We start from the raw sequence: 13,675 nt of genomic DNA on the forward strand, positions 1-13,675 counted from the left end.
ACCTTCTTCCTAACTGTCCCCAACCATCCTGTGAACACCGTTTCCAGGGCAACATCCCTGGTGGCCAGCGGATGCTGAAAAGAATCATTGTCCAAAGCAGAGGGGACAGAGGAACCTCCTAAGAATCTGGAATATCAGGTGGTTTTCCCATCAAATGTGTATATATTATTACTGCATGAAATGTATACATCACATGTGTAAATATGTTCTATTGCTTATCACATCAGAAGTGTTATGGTTAATTGAAAATTATAGTTTTTATTATTATTTCAAATTTAATGTAAAAATTCAGGCATCAGGTTTTTGTGCTTTACAGAAACCAGACAACCAAACACTTTTTCTGTAATGTTCGGGAACAAAAGATTTAGCAAAGTAATTCAGTGACCGTCTAGAGCCGATCTCTGTTCTGAATGCATTAAACATGACATGTAGGTTCTCGTAGATGGTAGCCAGGACTTAAAATGATTTCACTCTTAGCAGAAGAATACCCGTTTTGTATTCTATGCTGAGCTGCACCTAACTGAAGAGATTTAACCTTTTCTGTTGTAAGTGACAGGTAGAAAAGGACCGTAAACGGCGTGGTAATTTCGCTATATAATATGGTATTCTTCAATAAATCTCAATCAAAAGAAAGGGTTAATGCATCCAGCTGGTTGCAAAATAAACCCTGACAGGGCTTTTAGAGTTTCTTTTGCGATAACAGATGATGGGATGTACATTATAAAAATCACTGGATTCAAATATGGATTAGAAATATTTTAGCTCATTTTAACCAAATTAATCCTGACATGAAAAAAGACAGCGGAGTGATGGTCCAGAAGTATTGAAGTACCCAGATGAGCGGGGTATTGTCAATTTCATCAATTGTTATCAGGGATAATAAATTATATTTTAATCTCGTATAAAATCAACATTTTTCACAAATAACCCAAAAAACTAATTGGTGAAAATTAAGCTCCTCACATTTTGTTGTAGGCTATTATTTCATTTTAATTTACAGTAGACCGATTAGAGAAATAGTGAAGATAAAATATCGTTCTAAGGGAAAGGGGCTGTCACTTCAGAGGTCTTAGCATATTCTAGTAGGTGCTGCGCATGCAGCCAATCGCAGCTTGTGACAGTGCTTATTGGTTGAGCTGTGGGGGATGTCTGCCTCACATCGGTAGGGGGTTACACGCTCTGCTCCATCCTTCCATTCAGCCCCCACAGTCAGCAAAAGACGCGTCAGAGCGCAGGTCCACGACGAGCAAATCCTGCAGAGCTCTGTGTGTATGTGTGTGTGTGTGTGTGTCAGAGCCACAGGAGGAGAGAGAGAGAGAGAGAGAGAGAGAGAGAGAGAGAGACTGTTTCTGAACCACTGCAGGAACACTAAATCTGGGACTGTCACAGATACTAAAGGAGGGAGAGAGAGGCAATTCAATAAGGACAAGCGTTCATCTAACTCCACAGTTATGGGGACTCATCGCTGCCGTGCACCGGCCGGTCAAACTCAAAGCAAAGGACTCAAAAGTCTTTTGCCGTATTCACTTTAATCTTCTGGTGGAAGGAGGAGATTGGAGTTCTGTCTTTGTGCTTGCAGAAGGTGAAGACTTGGAGTGGATTTTTCCCTTGTTTTCTTTCCTCTTGTGTCATTGCTCTGCTTTTGTGGGTTCCTCACCCTTCACGCTGTCTCTGCAAATCCCCATTCCTTCCAAACATCTTCTCTGCATGCCTTTCCACTGCTCTGCAGGTGAACACACTCATGGTGGATGCCAAGGGAAGGAACATGAAATGTTTGACGTTCTTGTTGATGCTTCCAGAATCGGTTAAGAGCAAGTCCAGCAAAAGCTCCAAAAAGGGGAGTCCCAGCAGCTCTTCTAAGCTGCCCCCTGTCTGCTATGAGATCATCACCTTAAAAACCAAGAAGAAGAAGAAGATGGCTGCGGAGATCTTTCCCACGAAGAAGCCGGCATCGACCACCACCGTCCAGCAGTATCAGCAGCAGAACTTGAACAACAACAACACCATCCAATGCTGCAACTGGCAGGGTCTCTACTCCACTATCAGAGAGAGGTACGTAACTTCAGATCTCCACAAAACCAAACTTGAAGAGAAACTGAAATACAGTGCATTTGAGAGAGAAATCGTTTTTTAAATTGTGTGTGTCATGATATTTTGTGCCCAACATGAGTCAAAGAAAGGAACTTTTGTTTTGTATCCACGGTTTTGCTCTCTGTCAAAGGGCAGTATTTACTTTGTAGTCAGGGGAAAGCCCCATGCCGGCCAAACAAATGTGCGCTCTCGGACCTGGCTTTGTAGTCGCTCTGGAACATCATTCTTGTTTACCTAGTGCTCCTATGCGGCCCGGATCTCAATAATACATGAGGAAGATGCCATTGTGTATTTTATCTGTCAGGGGCCAGGGATTTTTCTTTTTTGCTTCAGATAGATGTTGTTTAACTTTTTTTAATGTGAATGGCTGAAGAGCATTTTGTTCATGAATAGCTCAAGTTGTGCTTTCAGACCAGTCCTATTCAGACAATAAGTGGGAATGTATCTTTTTTTTCTCTTTATAATGTAAAACTTGTATTTTAATAATGCTTTTCATTATTAAAGGCATAGTTTACCCAAGAATGTCAATTCTGGCATCATTTACTCACCACTCAGTATGACTTTCTTTCTTCTGCAGAACACAAAAGAAGATATTTTGAAGAACGTGGCTAACCGAACAACAACTCATTTGTTTCTAGTGTACTCATACAACACCAATGCAAATCAATGGGGTACCGCCGTTGTTCAGTTACATTCTTCAAAATGTCTTCTTTGTGTTCAGAATTTTCATTTTTGGATGAACTATCCCTTCAACATGTGCCGCTACAATAGAAAATCCAGAGATATATGATCCTCTTTTATAAAATCAATAGCGATACTGCCCTGTGTTTTTCAACCCTTAAATAATCTCATTACCCGTATCCTCCCATGCAGAAACGCTGTGATGTTCAATAACGAACTGATGGCCGACGTTCATTTTGTCGTGGGCCAGTCGGGAGGAACTCAGAGGCTCCCGGGACACAAGGTAAGTCCCCTCGACCTGCAACAGACAGACACTGCAGCAGCCTCAGGATTTAGAGTTCGTGATGTGCTTCACTGCTGCTGACAATGGCACTTGAATTCTTTCTGTTGTATTTGGGCTAGCCGGACACTTTAATTATCGATGTAAATCAGAGATGGCCGTCTGTTTCTCCAATCTCATTTGGATGCTGGATTCGTGCCGCAAGTAATTAAGCAGTTTGTGACTAAGTTTCTCTACTTTATATAAAACAATGCAAATTAGATTTTTTTTTAATACTTGAGTGAGGCAGAAACACTTTGAAGGTTTTCTCCCAAAGGTTTTTCTGAGTAAATTGCTTAACTCTTCGATGCCTGGTGGAAATATCTTGAAATGTACTTAAAAAGCCTTTTTGAACTAGATGTTTACATCCAAACCATTATTCTATACGTTCCTCGTCTTTGTGTGCCAAAACAATTTTACTATGGTAAAGGTCTGATACAGTAAGTCAAGCACTTCTAAATGTTTATCATTATTATCTAATTCGTAGTAGACAGACAACTGTGTAAAAACAGCTAAATGCATAATTGAAAGAAATTGGAAATGAAAAAATGATTTGTGATTCAATCATTCACACATCATAGGGTTGGTAGCTTTAAATGAATCATACCTTGATCTCACAAAATCTGATTTCTCTCACGTTTAAAACAATGCCTCTTTAATTTGGCAAACTGGGTATTAGCCAAAGATCTCCCGCTAACACCTCTCATGGAAATGTATAGCAGATGAATCACATCTTTCTTTGGTTAACCAAGGACCCTTTGAGGTTAAAAGCTCTCTGCTGAGGGTAATGGTGGAGAGGACTGTGATTGTCAATCCATCTGCAGCTTTACAGCATCTTCCATTATAATTCTGGGTTATATCTTCTGTCATCTAACTGCCCTCCATTCTTTCCACTCACTTTTCCAAGTGCTGTATTTGTCATATTTATTGCTTCCGCGCTATCTGTATTATTAAATGCTTCGTATAATATTAAGTTGCATTATTTTTGGGCCTCAGACCAATTTGGACTCCACCAAAAACCCATTGAACCTGTTTTTTGTTTTACTCCTACACTTTATTTAAACAGTCAGGGCTAATTTATCTTTAAAAGAAATTCTGGCTCGAGTCATCTTTTATCCATTTATAAGGGCAGAATGGAAAGCTATGATTGGCTGATACGTAATGCCGTATAAAGCCCATTTAGGCAAGGGCATTGTATTTCTTTCCGGCATGGCCGCAGCCAATAATGCAATGGGCCATGAAGAGTTATTACCGAGTACCTTTTTTATGTCCATTTGGCTGGAGTTCAAATATGCATTATCATTTTATATGCGTAACTTGCTTTTGCTTCTAGCGCAGACTCCTAGTGCAGACTCCTTTTGCATCTGAGTGCTTTGTAAAATGACCCTCTGTTCTTAGTAAAACATTTTTATTAGCTTTCCGCATGAGAGGCACGCAAGCGGTGAAGAGCACAACTTAACTGACGCAGCATTAAAAAGGGCCAGTGAGAAGGAAATCTACTGACTGGAAAAGATGCACCTGCGTGTGGGTACAGCTAAAAATGAATTCCGCTCGTGTTATATAACACATCTGCATTACAGTGTTTGCCTCTGGTTTCATCATTAGCTACATTCACCCATTAGCATCAGCAGGAGAACTACAGCCTCCACTTCCACACCAATGTCAAATACTCTTCGGAGGGAAAACTGGTTGGCATTTATGCGAATAGCTCTCACAAGTCTTGTAAACCCAGGGGGAAATTAGAGCCATAATTAAGCATTGCTCTTTGTGGGTGAAATTTTGTGTGCGCTTCACGCTCAACTGACTCTCATCTGAAATCTAAAACAGACAAGCGTTACCTATAGAATGCAATCACCTCAGAAGAAAACCTTAAGGGAAAACCTGAAAAGAACAAAGATTGTAGTATAATTTAAACTGAGGTTTTGTATGATTCAGGTTTATAATTGATTTTGTGGTTTTCTGTGTGTTGTTTATGGCTGGTTTGTTTTTTCATCGGTCAGATGTGATGGTCTATTGATAAGTCTAATGCTGTGTTCACACCGAACGCTAATATAGCGAGTTAGTAAAATACACACAAACTTGGTAGCACGCTTGTCACGAACACGCGTCAATTGTGTCATCCGTGAAAATTCAACTCGTGGCAAAAATTTTGAGCGAAGAGCTCATTGTCACCTGCTGTTTGACAGGTCCGGGTACGTGAAGACATTTCATGTTGCGTTTCTGAGGAACGCAATTGTTTGCGTTTGTTGTGAACACAGCATAAGGTTTTCAGACTTTTTGTCAGCTGACCCCCTTTGACCTAAATTATTTACTTGAAATAACCCCTGAGGAGTAAAGTAAATATTTAAATAACATAATAGCACATTCAAAAACTGTTTTAAAGTTTGTATCAGTAATATTTTACATAAAAATATTTAACAAAACAATTTACACAACTCTAATATTAACGTATTTTTAAACCTTTTCCAAAAAAATTTAACCTTTTTATAAAACATTGTAAAACACAGTCTACTACATTGGTAAACAGTATACCTTCTCACAAGCCACCTGCCATTCCCTGACCAAACACAAGGGGTTCGCAAACCCTGTTTGAAAAACCCAGTTGTGCCAGGAAAGGACTTAAGAAAAATGGGTCACTTTGGGAAAGTAAGGTATAGAGACAGATTGAAAAAGAGCAATCAATGACAGCAAGAAACACGCTTTGTCACATTTTTCTGTAGGGCTTCAACAAAAAGCTGTTTTAATGGATTTTTAAGTGTTATTGATGTTTGAATCCACTATTGCTCATGAATTAACATAAATGATGGATGAATGAATGAATGAATGAATGAATGAATGAATGAATGAATGACATGATGTAGGTGTTTAAGCAATAAATTGAACATTTTTGTACTAGTTTTAAGCATTAATTCCAATAGATACAAACCAAAAGGCAGTACTTGTAAAACAAGATTGTTTTGAAAGAAAACTATTAGGGCTAAAATAATCAAATTTGTTTATTTGTACAACATAGGCACTTTAACTTTAGAGTAGAGTGGTATTTTTTTTTTTTAGTACTCCTGCTAGTAACAATAATTTTTTTACAAAATTTGTACGATGCGGGCATAAGTCCCCCCCAACCTCTACCCTACATGAGGCACTAGGGGTGCTCATAGCAAAACCTTGTTGACAAACACTGATGTATACTAATATTTTCCTTTATTTAACAGTATGTCCTCGCTGTGGGAAGCTCAGTTTTTCATGCCATGTTCTACGGTGAGCTAGCAGAAGACAATGAGGAAATCCGTATTCCTGACGTTGAGCCTCCAGCTTTTCTGGCCATGCTAAAGTAAGACTACTGTGTAATTATCCTTTAGTGTGTCAGGTCCACGCTGGCCGACCCGTCATCATCCACACTTTAAAACCATTATTATCTTCCTGTACTGATCATTTAGGTATTATTATTTTCAATTAAGCACAGGAGTGGGGAAAAATGTTCTCTCTGATGCAAGTACCCTCTCTTTGGGCTTCCTTCAGAGGGGTTAATCGACTACACTGACATGTAATTTCCTTACAGCCAACAGTTCAAGAGCATTAAAGATATGTGGCCTTTGGAGAAATTTCAAGTTCTCTCTGATCGAAATCATCTGTGCAATTAGGTTTAGTTAAATTAATGGGTATTTCCAAATGGCTTAATTTGACCTAAAAGAACATTTGAAAATTCAATTCAGGTATCACTGTTTAATAAATCAACGACAAAGAGCTTTCTGGTATGACTTGAAGCGGTGGTTTCACAGACAGGGCTTAAGGCTAGTCCCAGACTAACTTAAATGTTAGGGGCATTTTTATCTAAATCAATCGATCAACTTGCACTGACATATCTTTAAAAATATCAGTGTGATTGTTTTGTCTCAAGAGGCCCACCAGTAATGATTTTTTGTCAAGTATGTTTTTTATAAACTAAATATTCAAATTTAACCGAGTCTTAAACTAATCCATGTCCTGGAAACCTTCCAGTGTCTTGGAAGCTCTGATGCACTGCTGGATAGAAGTATTCATGTACAGTATCTCCAGAAAGACTTGCTAAGTATTTTATAATCAGATTTTTAAGGGTGATCCCTGACCACTAGTGACACTGCACGCTAAAATGTTAAAGAGAACTCGAGCTTAAACAAGGAGAAAATTAATAATGAAGAAAGCTTAGCTTGTCCTCCTCTCCAAAGCCTTGGCACCATGACAGAAGTTTCTCATAGATCTTAGCTTATGCTTTTCAACCCATGTCTCTTGAGAGATGTTCTGTTCTGCTCTCTCTCGGTCTTTCTCTCTTCATCTCTCTCTGTCTCTCGTGAGAGATTTCTCATCTTGTCGTTATCGTCCCTCCCTCCATTGCCATAAAGAATAAAAATGCAAATGTTATCCTGCGCTTCAAATACTTTCTTTCTTGTTGCCATGCAGCCCTATTGAACACTGCTGTTTTTAGAAGATATTTGTGTTTCGTTCTAGTCCTGAATGTATCACTGGATATATAGTGTTAGATTTGTTCAAAATGTCATCAGTTCAGTCTAGCATCTGTTCCCGAATGCTTGAGTCCCAATGTCTGCCAAATAATTATACATACCTATTCTATACAGTATTTCTCTTTACCTTTTGTAGTTTAGAGAATTAGCTTTATCTTTGTCTTGTGTGGACACGGCAAAACGCACCGTGGCTCATGCTGCTAGCACATCATAAAATATTAGTTTCTAGCTGTGCGAGTAATAGCAGGCTACAATGCATTCTAAAGTACTACATACTTTTTAAATTACTGCCGTGGATTACGTACTGCACTGTTAACCTTGAGTTTTGTTTTTCTCCAGGTACATCTACTGTGATGAAATAGACTTGAGTGCTGACACCGTGCTGGCGACATTATACGCAGCCAAAAAATACATAGTACCTCACCTGGCTCGGGCCTGCGTTAACTTCTTGGAAACCAGTCTGAGTGCGAAGAACGCATGTATCCTTTTGTCTCAGAGCTGTCTGTTCGAAGAGCCAGACTTGACGCAACGCTGCTGGGAAGTTATTGACGCTCAGGCTGAGCTGGCGCTTAAATCCGAGGGCTTTTGTGACATTGACTCTCAGACCCTGGAGAGCATCCTCAGGCGAGAGACTTTAAACGCCAAGGAGATTGTCGTGTTTGAAGCTGCGCTGAGCTGGGCCGAGGCTGAATGTCAGAGAAGGGAGATGAACATAACTATTGACAACAAACGCAAAGTTTTGGGTCAGGCCGTCTACTCGATCCGTATCCCTACTATGGGTCTTGATGATTTCGCTAACGGAGCCGCCCAGTGTGGAGTTTTAACACTTAATGAAACCAACGACATTTTCTTATGGTACACGGCGGCCAAGAAGCCCGAGCTGCAGTTTATGAGCCAACCTCGTAAGGGATTAACGCCGCAGAAGTGTCATCGCTTCCAGTCTTGCGCCTACCGAAGCAACCAGTGGCGCTATCGCGGACGATGTGACAGCATTCAGTTCGCTGTCGATAAGCGGGTGTTTATCGCCGGGTTTGGGCTGTACGGCTCGAGTTGCGGGTCTGCTGAGTACACGGCCAAGATCGAACTGAAACGGCAGGGAGTTGTCCTGGGAACCAACCTCAGCAAGTACTTTTCAGATGGTTCAAGCAACACTTTTCCCGTTTGGTTCGACTACCCAGTTCAGATTGAGCCTGACACTTTTTACACGGCCAGCGTGGTTCTGGATGGAAGTGAGTTGAGTTATTTTGGTCAGGAGGGTATGACAGAAGTTCAGTGTGGGAAGGTCACCTTCCAATTTCAGTGCTCTTCGGACAGTACCAATGGCACGGGTGTGCAGGGTGGACAGATTCCAGAGCTCATCTTTTATGCTTAAGGTTTCATCGGAAGACAAAGAAAACTAATCAGTGTGAAATTGGAATAGCTTTACATTGCATACAACATCCCTTTTTCTACAAAAATCTTTCTTTGGTAGTCTAAGCCGATTGAACTGAGATAAAACTGACATGACAGGGCTTCTGATTTGTGCTCTTCTTCTGTATTTTACAGTATTTTATTCACATCTTAATGTAAATTGAATATTGAAAGCTCTGAATAAGGCTGCACCTGTTCGCAAAAGAAATTGTTGGCATTTCACATGGAATTTTTTGGAAGTCCAAACTGAAAGTTTGGCTTCAGCTCTAATATCGTTGCTGTCCTTCGAAAACCTTGTTTTTTCATATATTGTGATTTTTATGTTTTGCCATAAATCATTATTATTAGTCACCGCTTATGTTTGTTACTGGGTTTTGCAAATATCTAACCAATAAAAAGTATTGAAAAGTGCTTGTTGACTGACAACACAGTATTTGATCATTTTTATTAGTTAAGTACAGTGTTTTTGCATTCCCTGAAAAACAGCGCAATTGGACATCCGAGGTTTCAAAAGGACAGCGATAATATACTATGTGGGCCCAGGACACCTATTGTTGGTGTGGTGTCTTTTGATGGCAACGCCCACCTGTGCCCACTTGTGAAGCTCGGTCTGGCAGTTGAGCTTTGTCTTATTGACATTAAGGGAAAAAACTCATGAGCACTTGATATATGTTTTACATGTACAGTATATATTTAAATGTGAACTAAATAATATAATATATAGATATACTATATAACCACCCCATGGCTGCTGTTTACAATGACTATGCCATGTTAGTGAACGCTTGCACATGTATATTGTAGCAATAGTGAACTCATCGTCATATGTCAATTTCGTCTAACTTCAGTATTTCTCTACATTAAATTTCAAGAAAATCATAGTACTAACACCAAAGTTACATTCACCACCATAGAAACTACCTTATGATTAATGAGCATCATTGCCAAGCACAGACGTTTGCCTCTCTACATGACAAATCTAAACTAAACAGGTTTTGTTTATCATAAACATAGTGTTTGCACTGGAATACCTTTTAGTTTGGTCTCTGACCTTGAATCAAATGTACAGTGAACTGCCTCATGTTGTATTATATTCATCAGAATGAGCATCCTAAATATTTATCTTATAATAAAACGTTTCTTTCTCTGAGTTCCATGAAACGTGGCATATTTGTTAAGTATTTTTATTATGTTCTCATTCATGTCAGTTTTATAAAGTGCACTGGAAATGGAACAGAACAAATGCATTAGCAACCTTTCATTTAGCTGAAAAAACAGGTTATATATTCGTATGTATAGCAGAGAAGGTGATGTTTTGGAATATTGTAGCATCATTTACACCCCTGTAAGTATTGTGTTCATGGATAATTAGGAGCATAATTAGCTGTCACCCAACAAACCATCTTCACGCTATTAAACGGGATGTTGTCAACTAGCATTATATCACGCAAAGACAAGTTCTCATGCTTTTTAGTTCGTCTGTTCTGGGCTGTAATTATAGGCATTGTTGGTGCTTTATGAAACAGGAAGCTAATTCTAGTCCCTGCAGAATTATTTGCGACAGACAAATTAGCAACGGGCTGAAGATAAATAATTGCTGTTTAAACCAAGAAATTACACGTTCTTACATTATATACTTGTAATTTTCAGGTTATTTCACAGCAGAATATTCATCCTGTGATTCGGCGCTATAATGGAGTGTACAATGTGTGCTTAAAAATATAAAATACATGGAAAAGAGAAGTTATGAAATGTTTGTTTTGATCATTTGTTGATTTTTCCCATCACAAGCATTTTGAATCTATGTGCACTAGTAAGAAGAGGTCATTGATGGAATTTGCTGTGATTTACTGATGAACACTTCTGTGAATGTGTGTAAAGCATTTTTTTGTGTATTACAGTGCAAAGAGACTTACGAATGTTTATAAAGGAAGATGCAAATATACTAAACAAGCAGTTCGATTGTGAACCATCATGAGTCGCTTCTTAAGAATAATATACAGCATTGTGAGATGAAGGAAAACACAAAAGTGTCCTGATTTTTATTTTGTTAATGTGTTCTCGTGATCAAAGTGCACATCCCTTTTTAGACAAATTGCTAACAGGAAAAAGCACAGCAAAGATAACCGCTATCTGATTGACTCCTGGTTATGGCCCACAGGGAAGTGCTGATGCTTGGCTGTGTCTTTTACAAGGAACTGCCTTCTCTCTGAGCAGCAGTGCATAATAAAGATTAGATCTATTAGATATGCATAAATAAAGGTTAAAGTACAAATCCTATTATAGATTGTTAGAGATAAGTCGAATAAGAATGAAACAAGTGTAAAAAACACTACTATACACTATATAAGAGTTTGTTGGCCAGTAAACACAAATCTTAATGATATGCGGCATTCGACAATGCCCTTTTCTCCACCAGCATGACAATTTCCTCTTGTGCACAAAGACAGGTCCATAAAGAAATGATTTACTGAGCGTGGTACAAAGCCCAGACGTGAACACCTTCGGGCAGAATAAGTACGACCACCTACTGCAAGCAATGCCCTAAAACCAGCAAATTCCCACAGCCAAATAAGTGTACTAAGAAACTAAGAAAAAAAATATTAAATTTACTGTAAAAATGCAACCTAAAATTATGCCAAATAAAGATTGTTAAATCAAATTGGCTTTGCAAGTCAATAGAAAACATTAGACTTTAAAAAAAATTGCATTTTGTATAAATTTTGTTTAACATGTTAACATGAAAACATTATTGTGCATAATTTTTTATTGCATATCAGTTTTAAAGACTGATATTCCCACATTTAAACAGAAACATATGAAGAACAAATGCATTCTATAAAATACAAAGTTTGACATGATCACTGAACAAAGCGCCTTTAATAAATTCAATGCAATATGCTTTGGGACCAAACATTTCAGATTGTTTAAAATCACAGTGTTGCTAATATGCGCATGCAGCACCTAATTGCCCACAAAGGCAGCAAGGGACTCGACTCGACAAGATGCCTGACAACCCCGGTTTACAGACTGTCAAAGCTGCCCTCAGCAAATGCAGATGATACATTGCGTTCTAAATTACTGTTCAGTTCTGTCAGCAGAGGAAAGCAGGAACTATCAAGGACAGAAAAAACAATAGGCGCTCTTCACTATACAACGTTTATCTTCATAGCTAAACGGAACATTATCAATCTAAATGGTTAGAATGGGGTGTTTGTAGTGTGCTAATGATAAAACTTAAAGTGCTGTCCCAGACCACAGGGGAATATGATGAAGTATATCTATAGCAGATCAAGTACTGTATATCTAAAGTACATCTATATTGTATGAATGATGATAAAATGCAAAAGGTACAACTGCAGTGCTTTCATTATATAGAAACCTGTTAGATGTCCATTCAATGCAATAAATTTATGATAATTGGTGCTGGTGAGAATGACTGCATTTTAAAATCGACATTCAGGTCAGCATGTCAAACGCTAAACCTATAGTGCAATGAAAAGAACAAAAAGGCTATTTTAAACACAATAATGAACTGACCTACTCGCCTATTATTGGAAAAAAATATCTGCCGGGTTAAATGCAAAGAGCACTTAGTCTAAATGACCGCAAACTTCATATTTATATACTTTCAAGCTTGGTTAAATGTAAATCTGATTCTCACACAAATGTAGATTCTACATTTACGCATTTGTCAAATGCTTTTATACAAAGCGACTTTCATTGCATTAAACTATACATTTGTTCCAAGTGTCAGGATAGGTAGCGAAGAACCAAGATGCAGGCAGTAGGTGAGGGGAAAAACAATTATTTTAATAAATAAACACAAAGCACAAACCCATGAGGGGTAAAACAACACTGGCAGGGAGACAATAGAACACAGACTCGACATAAACACTACACCGGACTGGACTAAACTAACATAACACAAGAAACATATAGACTAGACTACGAGCAAAACAAGACACAACGTCTGGTTACCGGATACAATAGTAAACTCCTTGAAACAAGACACTGGAGTAAACGTCTTAAGACAGGAAGTATAACAACGAACAAGCACAGGACAGAAAACACAAGGGCATTAAATAAGGGACCAAATCAAGGAAGGAACAGGTGAAGGGCATGCAACCATAACAAGGTATTTTACGAGGTAACGAGAGACCTGCGAGAGCGCATGATATGTCATGATCAAAACAAGAGGTTCAGTCATGATTCTACCACTAAATCAAGAAAAGCAAGACAAGATAAAACAGAACCATGACACCAAGGATGTGCAATCTCCTGGGATCAAACTCATGACCTTGGCATTGTTAGGGCAATGCACTAACCCATGAGCTGCAGGAAAGTTTTTTATATTTTATACTTTTTATTATAACCCAGTTTTTAATTTGTACAATGCATAAACAAACACATTTATTTCAAGCCAAACATGAGCTTACAGGGAAAGTTCACCCAAAAATTAAAATTCTGTCACCATTTATCAGATTGTTCCAAACCTGTATCCATTTCTCGGTTCGACTAAACACGAGGAGAGAAATTTGGAAGAATATCAGTAACCAAACAAATCTCGTCCCCTATTGATTCCCATAGTAGTTATATTTTCTAATATGGCAGTAAATGAGGGGTGAGATCTGTTTGGTTACTGGCATTCTTCCAAATATCCTCCTCTGTGTTCACC

The 13,675-nt window shown here is 38.6% G+C and overlaps 1 protein-coding gene across 1 annotated transcript; it reads left to right on the forward strand.

Annotated features, from left to right (window-relative positions):
- The first annotated feature begins 1,205 nt into the window (after positions 1-1,205).
- On the forward strand, positions 1,206-10,163 carry btbd3b (BTB (POZ) domain containing 3b). Its single transcript, XM_079473925.1, has 4 exons — positions 1,206-2,052; positions 2,965-3,055; positions 6,301-6,419; positions 7,927-10,163. The coding sequence occupies exons 1-4, from the start codon at positions 1,742-1,744 to the stop codon at positions 8,957-8,959; spliced, it is 1,554 nt and encodes a 517-aa protein (XP_079330051.1). The 5' UTR covers positions 1,206-1,741; the 3' UTR covers positions 8,960-10,163.
- The last annotated feature ends 3,512 nt before the right edge of the window (positions 10,164-13,675 follow it).

Source organism: Barbatula barbatula (assembly GCF_947034865.1).
Source record: "Barbatula barbatula genome assembly, chromosome: 14".
Taxonomy (NCBI): Eukaryota; Metazoa; Chordata; class Actinopteri; order Cypriniformes; family Nemacheilidae; genus Barbatula; species Barbatula barbatula.